Source organism: Dufourea novaeangliae, unplaced genomic scaffold (assembly GCF_001272555.1).
Source record: "Dufourea novaeangliae isolate 0120121106 unplaced genomic scaffold, ASM127255v1 scaffold113, whole genome shotgun sequence".
NCBI classification, from domain to species: domain Eukaryota; kingdom Metazoa; phylum Arthropoda; class Insecta; order Hymenoptera; family Halictidae; genus Dufourea; species Dufourea novaeangliae.
Window position 1 is genome coordinate 936,123 of NW_015373986.1, and position 16,501 is coordinate 952,623.

General features: G+C 47.2%; 1 protein-coding gene across 1 annotated transcript in view; it reads left to right on the top strand.

Moving 5' to 3' along the window:
* The window catches only part of LOC107187365 (alpha-mannosidase 2), a 46,312-nt gene that overhangs the window by 20,827 nt on the left and 8,984 nt on the right, over window positions 1-16,501 (top strand). The window contains exons 2-4 of the mRNA XM_015575443.1: window positions 6,454-6,546; window positions 11,083-11,255; window positions 13,177-13,310. Coding sequence (XP_015430929.1) covers window positions 6,454-6,546; window positions 11,083-11,255; window positions 13,177-13,310 — 400 coding nt within the window. The remainder of the gene's footprint in view (window positions 1-6,453; window positions 6,547-11,082; window positions 11,256-13,176; window positions 13,311-16,501) is intronic.

A 16,501-nucleotide genomic window follows, 5' to 3' on the forward strand; every position in this document is an offset into this window, starting at 1 on the left:
ACTTAATCTGGATGATGACACTGGAACTGAAGGTACTCTAGTTGAACTATAACTGTGATTAAAACGAAGGTCCTATTATCTGCAACTAGCATGGTAGGTAAATATATGTAAATGATAAAGAGGGAGGGTTCATCATGGACCCGCTTGGAAACAGCTGTATCCTTGAGGATAATACGCTCGTACGAGAGGATTGCTCGGGTCGTAAACATGAAACAGTCACGTGGAAGGCAACAATATCGTGAGCATAAAACATTTATGGATCGGAGGCTGGCCGGACCCCCATAACAGTTTCATATCTTTTTCACGACGTCTCGCTCTGGAACGAGACAATCTGCTCGATTTCGTTCGTTCGAAACCGTGTGTAACCTGTGTTCCAGAAGGACGAATCCGTTCGAAAAATGAACTCGCCAAACCATGTATAATTAAACTCCGTGGACTTTGGATCAAAGAATCACGGGGATTCTTCTCATGAAAAATTCAACGTCCGATTCAAAAGCAATAAGCAACCTACCGGAGAGATGGCTTTCGAGGGGAGGGGGCTTTGATGCCACCAGAGAGGCAACCGGGGCGAACCAGAGAAACCCGTGATTTTCGCCGGTCGTATTTTCGATTTCCATTAAGGTGTATTCCCAGCGCAACCTGAACAGCTGTACACACACGTACGGACGTACGTGCGGTGTGCACGTGACCCAATTGAAAAGTCGATACCTTAGAATTCAGAGGAAACCAAGGGCTTCCAAGCCCACCGCCTACCTGCCTCACCATTCCCCATCTCGATTCGTCTTCTTTCACCAGGACGCGACGTTGTCATCGTAGACGTCGCCTCTAGATCTCTTGAAGGCCGGCCTCCTTGATCAGAGTATCCAATTCCCCTTGGTCCCTTTCTCGCCTCCCATGTTCTGCATATCCCAAATGAAAAGAAGCCTCCTGCGTACCCAATATCGTCGTAGAATCACCTGTAAAGATAATCTATATCGTGAGAAATTGTACTATTGATCCTTTCGAACCTGACTCACAACGTTCCTCCAGCTGTTGAAGAGGCCAGGCTTTGGAAATTCTAGAGGATAAGTTCGTAGCGTTAATTGGGATGTGTTTCCTTGGCCCTGGGGGTTTCTTGCTAAGTTTTTCAGGTTTCTGGGTCGGGTCTAGAAGATAGAGAGAAGGAGCGTGTGTCGTAGGGTTTCGTCGATTACCACGATCGATAACCCACGGCCGTCTAGGTTAGGGCAACCAGGCAACTGGGTTGCACAGTAATCCCACAGAGGGAACGAGAACGCAACCAAGCTGCTTAGACCGTTCTCAAGTGTGTCTTGACCCGCAAACCTTGACCGAATCAGCTCGCGAGACTGTTCGTGCTGTTTTCAAACCAGCGTGAAAACCACCATTTTTTCACCGTCTCTGTACGAGGTCGTACGAATGTTTTGTCGAGCGTACGGCGGGACTATTTCCAGGCGTGGACTATCGGGCGTTTCCTCTCCATTGACCCGGCAGAAACGCTGCGTCCGTTCGCACGGTCGTTAATGTTTCACGTGTGTGTTCGATTTTTATGACCCCGACACAGTCCAGCCCAGCGGGTCTCACTAAGAGAGAAGAATTACAGCTTACAGATCGGTGTAGATGAGTTCCTGATTTCAGGGAGCGGTGATTTACGAGCTGGATGTTGGGAACTCTATCTTAAGCTTGCGAACTCTGTGGTTTAGGATTCTGAAAACTTTTGATTTAGGAACTCTGAACTTTAGAACGCTCTGGATTGTCAACTCTGAACTTTCCGTCCTTAGGTCCGTAATCGTTGGATACTGAATTTTGGACGTCTTGGGCCCTGAACATTGGATCCTTTGGACCCCTCCGATTATGATGTTTGGATCCTTTGGACCTTGAACTCTGGACCCCTTGGATCCTGAACTCTGGTCCCCTTGGATCCCGAACCTCGGACCTTTGGGATCCCGAATTCAATCAGATTTTTTTAACGAAAATTTGCGTAAAAAGAGATCCCCTCGAATGTATCCGCGCAGAATTGAAAAAAAAAAAAATAGAAAAGGGAGATACCAGAGGCCGAGCCAGTCGATCCTTCCGGTGAATTTCCAAGCGCGACGGGACAAGCAATTACGCCGGCGACGGAACGTCGGCGGATACGCCGCAAACGCAATTTATTCGCCCCGTCGTCGCGCAAAACGCGTCTCTGTTTCCAGCCCCGCGAGCACCGCCCACCCTCCGCCCCCCTCCCTTCCCCACGCACGCCTCGCCACCCGGAATACGCATTATAACGGCCGTCGTAAATTTCATTCCGCCTCGCGATGTATGGATCGCGGGTCCGTGATGACGCATCGCGCGATAATGCGTCCCCGCAATTTCGTCCCGTATTTTCGGATAAAGTAATTTACACAGGACCCGGTCCGCCCATTAGGACGCATTACGCGTACGTAACCGTGCTCGATACGCGATTACCTTTAATCCCGGGGCCGTTCCGAACGTCGTTCCGATTCGATTCGACCAGTTTCGAGTTCGTTTTGTTCGCCGTGCGACGAATCATCGAACACAGGAATAGAAGAATTCCAGTAGTAAGACTGCTCGTCAGAATTATCGTACGGCTATACTACTTGAAATCCACCCTACCTCGCTTTAAAGATTCTGTAGTGGCGTTCTTTCTGTAAATTCTTTTTTGGTTCCCTTATCTGATTGTATTCCCCGTGATTTTCTTCAGGAAACAGTATAAAATTGAGTATACAAAAAAAAAATTTCTATCCGATTAAACTGCTGAAACGTCCGAGCTGGTACAGTAACACCGTGTATCGTCGAGTCAAGCGGAAAGTATTATTAATCGTCGACTCTTCCCGTGATTCGTCTTTCCCGGCCGACTGTAAAAAGAAGAACAAAAGTGATCCGTCCGGCCGAGAGAGCGTAAGGGTAGCAACCCCATCCCCCCTTCCGTCACTTTTTTTCTCTCTCGCTCGAGCCAGGCGTAAATAATTGGGTCGATGCGGTGGACGTGCTCGACGAGTGGCTAACTGAATCGAGCTACCGTTCGAGGCGTCGTGTTAAAAAAAAAAAAGAACGTTCACTGGCAAAGGATGAAAGAGACTTTTCACTCATGGTGGTCGTCTTCGTGGTGTATCGTCGAGATCCGTCGTATTTATTGGACAGAAACTGGGGTTCTAATGTCGTGAAAGGCGCCATAAAGACGACGTATAAGGATCGATCCGAAAGAAAGAAGCACCGTCGAATAATCCACGATGAAAGACGATCCAAAGGATTAGGCTCTTCGCTGTTCAATTAACGTCAGGTGGATTTAACCCTGTCGCGAGGAAAACTCGTCTGACCGATGATCGATCGATCCCCCAAAACAAAAAATTATCCATTGATCTTCTGTGAAATCCACCGAGTTAACCTTCGGAGTACGTACCGCCGAAGCCGGCGACCGGGTCAAACTTGACTCATAGCGACATCTCGAAATATTTGTTTCGTTATTGTGTAAACAGTTAGATGACTGTAATTACCAACGGGTCCTCGGTGACCCGGCCATAAGCACGCGAGGGTTGGACCGTGAGTTCGTTTTTCATGGAAAATTTTTTTCCAGAATATTCACGTCATTGTGAAGAAACTTCGAAGAGTTTTTTTTCTGATTCCATCCCCGGGGAAAATTGTAAACCAATTTCGGTGGAGGATTCGTAAGCAAACCGGTGGAGATATTTAACGACGGGGAGGGAACGGGTGCTACCTTGGTTAGGGGATGGAAAAAAAGCTCGGTGAGGGAGAATGAAACAATGGACAGTCGCCGGGTGGATTTTCTTTTAATTAAAGCGAGTTTATTCGTTTATCTCAGGGGCTCCTTTTAATTAAAGGAGCCGACGTTTGTTTGTTTTGTTTTTTTTTTTTAATTCTACCTGGGCGAAGTGAATCGCGCGCGCGCAAATATTTCCCCGCACGAAATGTGTCTTCCCGCGGCTCGTTTGGCACGCAGCCCGACAGGAAAAGAGAAGACAAGAAGAGGGAAGGGAAAATTGAATTTTCTACAGCGGCACAGAGCGATAATTATTTGCACGTGCCACAGAAAATATTAGATTCAAGGAAGGTACCCATGAACGAAAGGTTTTCGTCGTTGGGGGAACAAGAATCCATGATCCTCGTTCCATTTAAGTGTCCTGTTATCAAGCCTCACGTACCGTTTTCTGATCATCTGAATATTCCAATTTTTCGTGACAGGGCTGAATGAAGAATTGAAATTGTTAAACGAAACACTTGGGCGTGGGTAAGTCAAGGGATCGATAGATCGACACAAGGGTGAATTTTAGTTAAACTGAAGGTTCAGTCAAGTCTCTATGAGTTTCTGTATCTAAATGCATGAATAAAATGTTGTGTAGTATTCGGTTACGAGTTGTGTCCATACTGGTAGCACTAGTGGTCTTAGTAGCACTTAGGGTATCTCCTAATATTTTCCTCTAATTCTTCCGACTTCTGAATTCTTTGCCAAAGTTCAATAATTATAGGATGTAAAAATGGATGAAGGATTCATAAATAAAATTGATTACCCAGTATTTTCAGAGGAAGGTTAGTGCCTGAGAATTTCAATGACTGTAATGGAAATTTGAGTTGGATGAATTCGCGATTTTTACGATATCTCAAGACCTTTTTCACAGGACGACGAAGTTTCTCACCCTCTCAACGTCTTCTGCACCCAGTTCTACTAGGATCTTCTCTCCCCCGTTGATTGATAGCAATCCGATCTCAATGATTCGCCGTTTTCCCTCTTGTCGTCCTATACAGCGTCAAAGGAGACGTAGAAGAGCGTGTCTACGACATCGGTGGCAAATGGGTGTACATCCAGTGCGCTAAGCATTCCTTTGTTCCCGACGCGTGATTGACGTGGAATGGGTTCATGGTGTATACCTATTCTCCTTGGTACAAAGCCTGGTACAGAGCGTCTTAAAGTATGCGGACATAACTCCAGAAGCTTAGAATATTGGAACACCCTGTGTATGATCGAGGAGACAATCGACGTTGGTGTAAATTTTCCATAGAGCTTCAGTCGATTCTCTCCCAGCTACCCTAAATGGTTTTCGTTCGCCCAGTTCTTTGAACGTTCTACTGTCCCTCGTTACTCGATCCTTTCCCTTTCGTCGGCCCGTTCATCGGCGACCGATCATCCCTTCGTACCCCTAGGGACTGGAGTTCCTCTTTCGACGCCACCGTCCTCTCTTCCAAGCTAATGGAGGGCGAATTGCCAACCAATTTTCGAACGTTCCGATACTGGGATCGAATTCTCGAGGCTCTCTAGACATATCAAGTCGCTTGAAAATGAAATAGCACTTCTATCCTTGAGGGATCTATGGGGAGATCCATCTTCGACAATGTTTTATATTAATGGTATTTGATACGCGATCTTAGACAAATTTTTTACTGGCCTACCTTTCGTTGACTTGTACTACTAATATCCCCCGTTTCACCGTTTATCGATTTATACTACTTAATATTCTCGTCTCACGATTCATCGACCTGATTCATTGACCTCATCATTATCCCGACAATTCTTCTACTATTATTACACAATCCGCCTGTTATATTGATCACTGGTGATCCACTACTTCCGTCCCATTCGCCGTCTAACACTGTTCCCTCTTAGAATCGATCGTTTCGCTAAGTTGTACCACCGTCTATTATCCGTTCTGCATTCACTGTGACGTCGACGTCGTTTCGAACAGAAAATCCTCACCCTAGCGCCACGAAGTCTTCCCAAGCGGCAATCTTCTTTAATAATCGGCCGTATGGTGCTAGGGCTGAATAGTCGAGCGAACGATACGTTACGTTCACACCCTCCCACCCGTTAATAACCGCGTTCTTATCGCCGTCCGCGAATTCTATTACTCAGCAGCATCGAACCAGCCTGAATCGCACGATGGAAGTTACACGGCGTCGTCGTACGCGCGAAAAGCGTTTTCCACCCGGTCGCTTATCCGGCACGGTGATTAATTATTAATTAAAAAAAAAAAAAAAAACGCCATTCTCCCACCCTGGCTCGCGGCATTTGCATTTCGCGACAGTTTTTTCACCTTAGATTGGCGTCGCTCCCTGCCTGAACGACCCTGATAAATGACGGTGAGGGTGAACCTGATAAACCGAGCCAATGCTTCGGAAACTCGTCGGTGGCGCCTCGTTCGTGTACTCGTTCATCGGCCAAAACGAGCGTTTCGGACCTTATGTGGCGACAACAGGTCTCACGGCTTATCTATTAATCACAGTTTGTAAGTAGTAACGGTCAATGAACGGTCAGACTAGGATATCGAGTAGTAAACGTCAATACATGGTCAGGCCAGGGTATCAAGTGGGGATACTAAATGGTTTGTCAGATCGGAATACCAGGTGGTAAGAGTCAATGATTGGTCAGACTACGGTAGCAAGTAGTAACTGCCCACTGTTAATCAGGGAAATTAACAAGTACCCGTTCTTTTTCTGTTACAGCCGTCCTGGATGAGAAGCAGGGAGTACTGGGACGACAGTTTCGAGGCCAGATACGCTGAGCTCAGGAAGGATCCAACGAGGCCACCTTTGAAGGTAGAATTTCACGTATATTCGAAAAATATTACCAAGCAATGATCTCCAGTTCCGTTCATTGCATTATGGAAAATTTTGTCTAGTGTCTAGTAGTCAAAATACTTTGCTGGGCTTGTCTGAGATCATTATCGAAAGCTTCGTTGATTTTTCACGGGTCGAATACATCAGCAAACGACCGTGGGGTTGAGCTCGTGGGAGGAGGAAGTAGGCGAGCTTTGATGACAAATTCCTATCGGTGGCCTTGTGAAGGAAAATGGGACTGTATTGCAAAGGCTTGCCTGAAAACCAGGGACACAACATGCTTTGTGATCGTTTTCTGAATCTGTGATCTCCTCCCAGCTCTGACCAAATAATAGATCAGTCCAATTACTTGCTAAATTCATTCGTTCTGTTGAGCCTATTTAACCTGAGCTCCGACGATTGAGGGATTTAGCATCCCTTGTATTCACGATCGATCGAAGCAAACTGTCGCGTCCGGAACGGAGCTAAACAGTCCAGTTGAAAGAAGGCTGAAACATGTCAGCCAGGGAACCTCGATAGCGTAATAAATCCGATCTGCCTAATGAAGGGGTACCGTGGCTGATGGGTTCGACGGATGGAAAGACGCGACTACAGAGACGAGAAGCAACCGGCTCAATGGAGGATCGAGCTGTGCACGTGATTCCTGAAGCCTCAAGGCGGATCACAACCGTGAGATGGAGGGCGAAACTTCGTTAACGAATCTCTGAAATGCCTCGGATACGTCGGCTTAATTAGCCAGCGAACGTCTGTGCCGGCTGCCGTTGCCAGGCACCGGTGAAAGCGAGCCTGTTTCCAGGTCTACTCGATTGAATCCATGGGCTGATGATACTGGGAGGTCGAACCACATCGAGGAGACCAATAGTCTTTTGTTACCTTGTCGATTCAGGTAATGGTCAGTGTACTCATCAGCATACAGTGGTCTGCACTACGTAACGTTCTCGTCTGACAGCTGATTCACCAATACTAGTGGAGATTATCTATTTACTATTACTACTTCACGTCTTCTTCGGACCACTCGTTGAGTGTTACTACTTGGAGCACTATTCATCGACCTGTACACTTGAACCCTCGTTCGAGATATTTTCCACTGTTGCTACTCGATCCAGGTGTCTGATTAGTCACTGATCGTGAGTACATCCTGCTCATTCGTCATTATTACAATTTGTTACTACTTGACATTCTTAGTCCGATATTTTGCTGATACTACTTACAGCCTGACTACGATTGTCGGTAATCTCAATGGAGGTCTAACTACATCAAACAGACCACAGTTGTTCTCTTACCAGTTTGTTCGACAATCTGTCAACATTAATAGTTAGAACCGACCAGAGCTTCTATCCTGCCCACCTTATCTTCGCGACCTCCCGCGGCGGCCGAGCCCCATAAACACGCCAATATTCTCCAATCTCCTCTAACAAGATGATACTGCTCCCTCTTCTCCTGGATATAGATAACCGCGGCGAAGAAACTTGGCTGGATAGTATAACGAAGAAACGTACCTCCTCCCGGTTGATCTTCGGGGTCAGCCAGCCGCGAGTCTCCTTCCCCACCTCATTATCCGAAAAACTCTAACGAGAAAATAGCTACTCCGCGCTGGGATCTGTTCAACGACGATGGTAGTATCGTCCCCCGCCCATGGAGAGAGAAGTTTGCCTGCGAGAGGTCCAAGGAAGCAACTGAAGGTGTGCAGAGGATAGCTTCGATCCTGGAACGACCGATTTACCGCCGACAAATATTTAGACGGGAAGCCAGAAAGTGGTTCCCGGACCAGAGATAGAGAGAGCAAAATACCGTGCTGGTCGTATCCCCGAGGAGTTCGGTCCCTTTCATCGAGTAGAGTTCGACGAGTTCGACAATACCAGCTCATCAGGCCATTGTCGTCCGGGTGCACAATGGTGTGGGCTGGCCTTTTGCGAAAACGCGCGACGCTACGGACAATGCCAGGGATTCCACGACGGACGGTCGCTCCCGACGATACCCACACGTCCCATACCCTAAAATGGGCCCAGCTCCCAGTGTTGCCCTGGCTGGTTACGGTAGTCGAAGACCGCTTCTGTTTCGATATAGGGCGTTTCTTATCTCGATTAAAGTCAGCTTTCAACGAAGCATATCGCCAGTAGGATCCCCCGGTGTAAAATGGTGCTACGGTATGCTCACCTGGGGAGACATCGCGCTAGGGATCATACGTTGGAAGACGTCTCTCATGGTTATAGGCGCGGCCCTCGTAAAGACTGGTTCTACCTTGGAAAAATGTCGCCCATGGTTGCCCTACTGGATAAATGTAATGGAGAACGGTCGCGGACCGGGGGGCGCACTTACCCCATTTCATCCTCCGTTTCTGCTTCCACTTGCAGCTCCGACCTCTCAGACCAAGTTGAAGTGACGCGCTTATTAAAATTGTCTGGTTTCGTTGATCTTCTGTCTCTGGACTGTGGAGGTCGTGGGAAAAAATAATTCAGTGATTGTTTGAAAGGATGAGTCGCCGGTGACTCTGCCGTAGGCACAGGAGGTGTCAGATTACATATTCTCCAACTGTGATTGTAGAAAGCAGCCGACGAAGTTGTCGAGGCAAACTACGGATCATACTGTTTCAGGGGTCGAAGGGTTGAAGGAACAGGGGTGGAGGGGTGGTGTATTAAAGGGACGCTCCGATCCGGACCGCGATCGTCTCATGCATACGAATCAGCCACCCCCGCTCCCCCATCGTCCGACAGCTTTTGCTGGCTACTGGTTTATTAAACGCGAGAGATGACCGTTCTGTAATTAACGCCACCCTTTCCGAGCGACGATTGCATCACGTGACCCGTATTCAGAATCCGGTACCCTGTACAGACGACGATTGCAGTGCTGTACTGTCACCACGGTTGGGATCATTTACGCCTTCGTTCCAAGCCGCTCGATACTAGCAATTCTGAAACATTGTACGGTAGTGCCTCTCTACTAGTCCATCGATATTCCCCAACTTCAACACTCAACTTATGCAGACCTCGATTCAAAGTTCGAATTAGTTAGTGAAATGTACTGTCGATCAACTATCGAGGCAGTACCGAAGAAATGCGAAGGAACTCGGGACTTAGTACGGCAACACCTCTCTACTAGTCCATCGTGTTCGTGACACTCCGCGTAAACATGCGACTCAAAGGTTCGATTGATCGGTGAAGTGTGCCTTGATCAATTATCGAGGTAATACCGTAGAAACGCAAAGAGAAACGGCGGAATTCGAGGTGTTCGTTCGACACAGAGTTCATGAGCGACTGAATGGGTTCCCTCCGAAACAATCCGCAACCATCGATCCGTCCAGAAGTTCAGGGTTCCATTGTGGTCCGGTAACAAACCTCGGTGGTGGGGGGTATCGGTGCATAATACGGATTCGTCGATGAACTATGCGCGGTTTAACATGCCGTGGCTGCCGGCTCTGATTATGAACGAACGGATATCGGTTTATTGTAATCCTTTGTCGCAGCGGTTCTCCGTCGACCGCCACTTTTCTTGCCAATTTTTTTCTTTCTACTATCGGGCTTGGAGTTAGCTTCAAAGATCAGAGGCGTTAAATATTCATAAAAGGGAGGAAAACACGGTAGTAACCGGCGTACCAGGGAAATTGGACCCGTATGAATTTTCATCGTCGTTTCGATCGATCTCGAGGAATTTGAGACGCGGGTTATGGAACTGTGTTCTCCCACAGATGGAGGATCGATCCTAAAATGATGATTGAAAAATTAGCCACTTTGTAATGAAAAAATTAAGTGAAGATCGAAAGATTTTTTCCGTAGGATTCAGGGGTCAGGGGGAGCCACAATCAAGTCAGTCGCCCGTAACCAGTCGGCCGGCGGACCGATGGTAAATCGTAATGAGTCCCGCAAATTGTTTTACGAGCAATGTTGGCCGGCCTGCGGCCGCATTACCCGCCCCATTCGGCAGTGTATCAATTACGAAGTAACGTCGTTATCGCGGCGAGCATGGTGCAGCCTAATTAACGAATTTCCGCTGTCAGGCCCACCGGTTGGTTGAGAACCGCTGAAGTGATCTGTCGGTCTTTGTTCGATTTAAGTCTACGTGAACCGTGATGGGACACTGTTGTTTGTCAAGAACTCGCGATGGAATGTAATTCTGGAGAAGTCGTTACTTAGATCAGTGATGTCCGAGTTAAGCTCTGCGGCTTAGGCTTACCTTACCGATGCCTATTGCTCGTCGACTGTATCGATTACATTGACTCTACTCTATTAACTCTATCAAATCTTATCGAATCTATCGACTCTGTCTACTCTATAAAGTCTTATTGAGTCTATAAACTTTGTTGGGTCTATCGAATCTGTCGACCCAGGGAATTCTATTGACTATATTAACTTTGCCGACTCTATAGTCTATCGACACACGGGCATCATTGTTCTGGAGGATTGATCGTACCCGAGGGACTTTTTCCCTAATCTTTGACCCTATCTAGACCCACCAATACATCACCCACAGTTCTAATCAGCCATACGACAAATGAAGCCATTTATTTCGATTGCGCAGGTGATTCTGGTGCCTCACAGTCACACGGACCCAGGATGGCTGAAGACGTTCGAGCAGTATTTCCACAGCTCCACCAGGAGCATCCTGAACAACATGGTCGCGAAGCTGCAACAATGGCCAAACATGACCTTTATCTGGAGCGAGGTGTCCTTCCTGTCTCTATGGTGGGAGAGGTGAGCATCCTTTCTCAGTATACCTCGCAGCCGGTCTTCGGGTTAGTCGTGATCCATGACAAAATATCACAGATCTGAATCTATATTCGATGAACAGTTCGGTAACTGTCTGTTCATCGACGGGTCACCAATGACTCAGCCATAGGTTTCCGTGGATTAATCTAGTCCCCAAGGAATCTAATTTCTAGAATTTCCTAGTCTAGACTTAGGATTGCCTCTTTGCTTTTAATATCGACACGTCAGTGACGATTTAGCGACTCCACGGGTTGTCCGTGACCCAGCCATAGGTTTCCGTGGATTAATCTAGTCCCCGAGGAATCTAATTTCTAGAATTTCCTAGTCTAGACTTAGGATTACCTCTTTGCTTTTAATATCGACACGTCAGTGACGATTTAGCGACTCCACGGGTTGTCCGTGACCCAGCCATAACCTGTCCCTCGATGTTGGAAAGAGAAAGATTTTTAATAATGTCGGTGACCGAACAAAAATTGTCGACCAACCTTCGGTCCCGTTTTTATGGTAGCGATGGGAGTATGTCCCCTCGAAGACGAGGCTCGTAAAACGGGCCATTAGGCCGGGCAGATAGCGGTCGGGATGGGCCAGCCCGAAGGAGCAGTTAAGACCTTCCCTGGAACAGGAACGTCCTTTTTTAACGATCGAGAGAAAACAGAGGGGGATAAAGATGAGGAAGTATCGCGGGGCGTAAAGGGAGCTCGTGAAGAGGCCGGGACGAGATAGCTTCCATTCTGATAGAACACTAGGAAAAGTAACACTCGAGTATCGTTCGACAACAGAACAATTTTCTATTTGTCTTAACCTCACTCACTGATGTTATATTTATGAAACTGTAGATCTTCCTATAAATAACAATCGAAATTTTCATGTTGAATTCGAATGTTATGTATCAAAGGAAGTAAGTAGCGTGATCAGGGAAATGGGGAAGGGCTTTTCTTGGAATATAATTCAGGCAGTAAAGGGGTTAAACGCGAATATCTTAGCAGGTTGGCGGAGTGATATAGAGGCCGCGTAATTGTGAGTTACATCGCAGATAGCCGGCCGCGGTAACGTGTAACGGGGCAACTTGTAATTTCGTACGATACAATCCGCGATACAAATCATATTTATTGCCCGGCGCGTTCCCCGCTGCGCGGGATTTACGTGATCCGAGCCGTACTGTTGCGTTTCCGTGTCCTGTGTGTGTCGCTCGTAAACCACCAATGAATTCCGGTCCGCTTCTGTTTCCGCCTTTTCGACCGACCTCCCGAGTCCCTCAAGAACTGGATTATCCGCACTTTCAGGCCATTGTTTTTCCCGCCTTCTTTTCCATCTGCGATTACAGTTTCACACAGGCTGCTTTGCAACTTCGACCCAAGGCCTACCTTAGACCCAAGACCTAACTTGGACCCTAGACTGAAACTTGGAACTTAAGGATCTTACTTAGACTCAAGGCCTAAAGTTAGATCTGAGACCCAAACTTAGGACCAAGGCCTAAACTTAAACCCAAAGCCTGTACTTAAATCTAAGGCCCAAACTTAGGCCCAAGGCCTAGAGTTATATCCAAGGCTTAGAGTTGGGTCCAAGAGCCAAAGTTAAACCCAAAAACCAAACTTAAATCCAAGGCTTAAACTTAGACCCCAAACCTAAACTTAAGTCCCAGACCTAAACTTAAACCAAAGATATAACTTAGACCTGCAACGGTCCCCTTAAGTTCTTATTGTTAGAGTACTCGATAGTGCGGCCCTAAATAGAGGATTGGGACCTGACCCAAACTTCTAGTTTCCTGTAATCGCTGGGAACAATAGTAATCAGAGTTATCCATCCCCTAACATGAACCTGCCTGAGTCAGAGACTGAAGTTCAGGGGTCAAACCGAGATCCAATTTAGACCCAACCCAAATCAATGGTGATATCTTTTATCGTAGCGCTCACCCCACAAAGAAGATGGTAGTAAAGAGGCTGGTGAAAGATGGCAGACTGGAGATGACCACCGGAGGCTGGGTGATGACCGACGAGGCAACCTCTCACATCTACGCCATGTTGGATCAGCTGATCGAAGGTAAGAATACTGAAAAAAAACACCTATCCAGAAAGAAACCTAAGTTTCACGAAATAGGGTATTAGGGGTTAGCCCAGGACCCAGGGAGGTGGTGTCAATATTTCCAGAACCGGAAGTGTGGGACGAAGATGCAATAACCCGTGAAGCCTCTTTCCGTTTCAAAGGGATTTCGAGTCGATCCGTGGACGTGCTCGAGAGACACGACGGCGCAATAAGACGGGGGACGGTGGTTCTCCGCCGGGAAAATTGCTCTCGTTCGCCCTTAACGCTCTCTGATTACGGCTCACGGCGAAAGGAAAAGGATCCGACGCGGTTTAATGCCGCGGCGGATTTTATTCTGTGCCCCGGGATTCCCGTGATTATCCCCCCTCCCCTGCCTTGGCATACCGCGCCATTTCCTGCGATAATAATTACCGTCTGCCTCAGTACCGTAAATACGGCCGGGCGTTATCATCCCCGACGACGCCATTAGACGTTCTTGCGATCCGTCTGCTCTCGAGAACGACGCCGTTTCGGAATTGTCCTGAACGTTTCCTGTGAGCAACCTCTTGGACCATGTTTTTTTTTTTTTTTAAATAAAAGTACCAAGGTCTATGTACTTTCTTAATTAACTTCCAGTGGACGTCGATCCTCCTCTTCCGGTCAATGTCTAGATGTGTAAATTTTGTTTTTTTTTTCTTTTTTTTGGGGGGGGGGGATATTGTTAATTGTGGTTATAGATTTATTTTAGCAAGTGGTTTCGTTAATTTTACGCTTCTGGCCAGTTTTTAGCATGGTCTGTTTCTTAGAGGATGTTTGGGTTCAGGTTTAATTTTCATCCAGCTTCATACGAGATAACCTCGGGGTCAAAAGCGGATTCGTAGCGAATAATGGAACAAACCGATCCGGTAATTCACGGATTCGCGACCGTTCCGCTGAAATAATGCCGCCACGGCTGTATTAACTTCCAATTATTAGGCCCCCTGAATATGTATGGCGAGCCGTTCGCGCGCTTAGGACGTTAAATCTCTGGCACGGGGCGCGGTCAATATGCGTACCTGCGGCCATTACACGCCGATACGTAAATATTCCGCGTGTGAATACGTAACGATGAGAAACGCAACACGTTGTCCACCCACGAATCTGATTCGGCTGAGAGGAAATTCTCGTCGAAGAACATTCTTCACAGAAAATATCTCTAACGCTCTTTTAAGATTGGGACTGTTGAAAGATTCACTTTCAAGATGGCTGCCGCTGAAAGATTCGTTTCCAAGATGGCGACTATCGAAAGTTTCACTTTCAAGATGGCGGCCGTCGAAAATTTCCCCCTTCGGATTTAAACTTTCAAATCCACGAATCATCGGTTGATAAATTTTCAATGCGTATAAATGTTTAAGCATATCAGAGAAGCAGTTTTCACTTCGGTTTTAGTCTAATCTAAGATTTCTCCGTGTCGAGGTCTGCGAGGAGCCAAACTCCCCAGACGAATAGACGCGCGAGAGCTCTCGAGCTTCTGCGGCTGATTAGGATGAAGAAACGGAATCGAGAGGCGGACTCGTCCCCCCGAGGGAACTTGCGAGAAGTTTCTACGGAGCTGGGACGCCATCTTGCCGAGCGTCGCTAGCTGAACGACGCGAACACGAATCCTCCGGGGAATCGGGACGAGTTTACCAACGCTCGGACCGAAATGGACGATCGATCCTGCCTTCTAAGGCGACGACTTGGAAATTGTTTGCGAGGACAGCAACGAAGCTTTCGATTCGATTTTTCATGGCATGTAGAAATCTGGTCGTCCATCTTGTCAGCCATCTTGGTGTCCGCCATTTTGTCGTCGACCATCCTGTATGTGATAATCGCTTGTCACGGAACGTAAACGGCCGGGAATAATTTACGATCGCTGGCCCTGGATTATTCCGATCGCACCTGTTCGATCGACGGTTGCCAGGTGATTCATTGGGTCACCAGAGAGGACAATGGGTTGGGAACAATGGAGGCTGACGCGAGTCTGGGAATATTTCGGTGAACAGACGGAACTTTAGAAATTTCGACCGGTTGTTGGAACGGATGGAACTTGGAGGATCCCCTTAAATCATTACGAACCCTGGATCGTCACCAAACTGAATGGCGCTTGGAATATTTTAGAACTTCGAAGAGGATATTTAGTCGAATATCCGAACAATGCATCCAAAAAATTCCTAATTCGACAGAATCTACAATGTCATAGTTTCCACTTTACAGAATTGTCCATAAATCATAATACTTCCTACTTTAAAAAATTCACAAAATACTCTCTGCTTATGACCCATAAAACTCTTCATCTTCGAATCAGGAAATTCAACACGATCCATTCCTATGGTTGTCACTTCAGAAAAGCATTTGTCTACATATCCAAAGTTCGAGCACTGATCCCTACGAAAACAGTCTTCCTAGACTCGAAGAGTTCCGTGTTTTGGAGCAACTCGCGGGGACAAACGATGCTCGAGCCCGATAGACACTAATGGCCGCAATTAAAGTGGCATCGAAGACTCCAGTCGGTGGCTTAACCCGTGGTGCCCTAGTGTCCCCAGGATCGTCCACCCTGTAGGAACGGAAGATAAGCGGCGGCGATATCGACAATTGCAGAAATCGAGATAACCGAGCCACGGGATCCACCTAGGAGCCCGTCGGTGAGCTTCGCAGGAAGCACGATAATAACCGGAAGTGCACCGGGACGAGTCCATTACCGGCGGTCCCGTGGCCCGGAGCAACCGAGGCTCGTTTCGGTTCGCCGGTGGAAATTAGCGGCGGCTAACGAGCCCCGTGTTATCTCCGCGCCTGCATAGGATCGAACGGGATCCGTGTTACAAGAGAAAATCCTTGTCGTGCTGGATGTCCCCCTACCTCTCTCGACAGAAATTATATTTAACGAGGTATCTTGACGCGAAATTCAGTAGCTTGGCTTCTCGAGAAGCTGGAGATGTTCAATGGGAGTCGTTACTTTAGGGCACACCCTGTATATAGCTCTCAGTAGTTGAAAAATATTAATGGAAGTGGGAATCGTTACTTTTCTGGTAAAATTGGCTCGCAATATTTAGACGATCTTGATGGAAGTGGAAGTCGTTACATTCGGTACACCTTGTATATTGAAGCAAATTGGCTTTGAGTATTTGGAAAACATTGATGGAAGCGGAAGTTCTTACTTCTGGTAATATTAGCTTCAAGTATTTAAACAA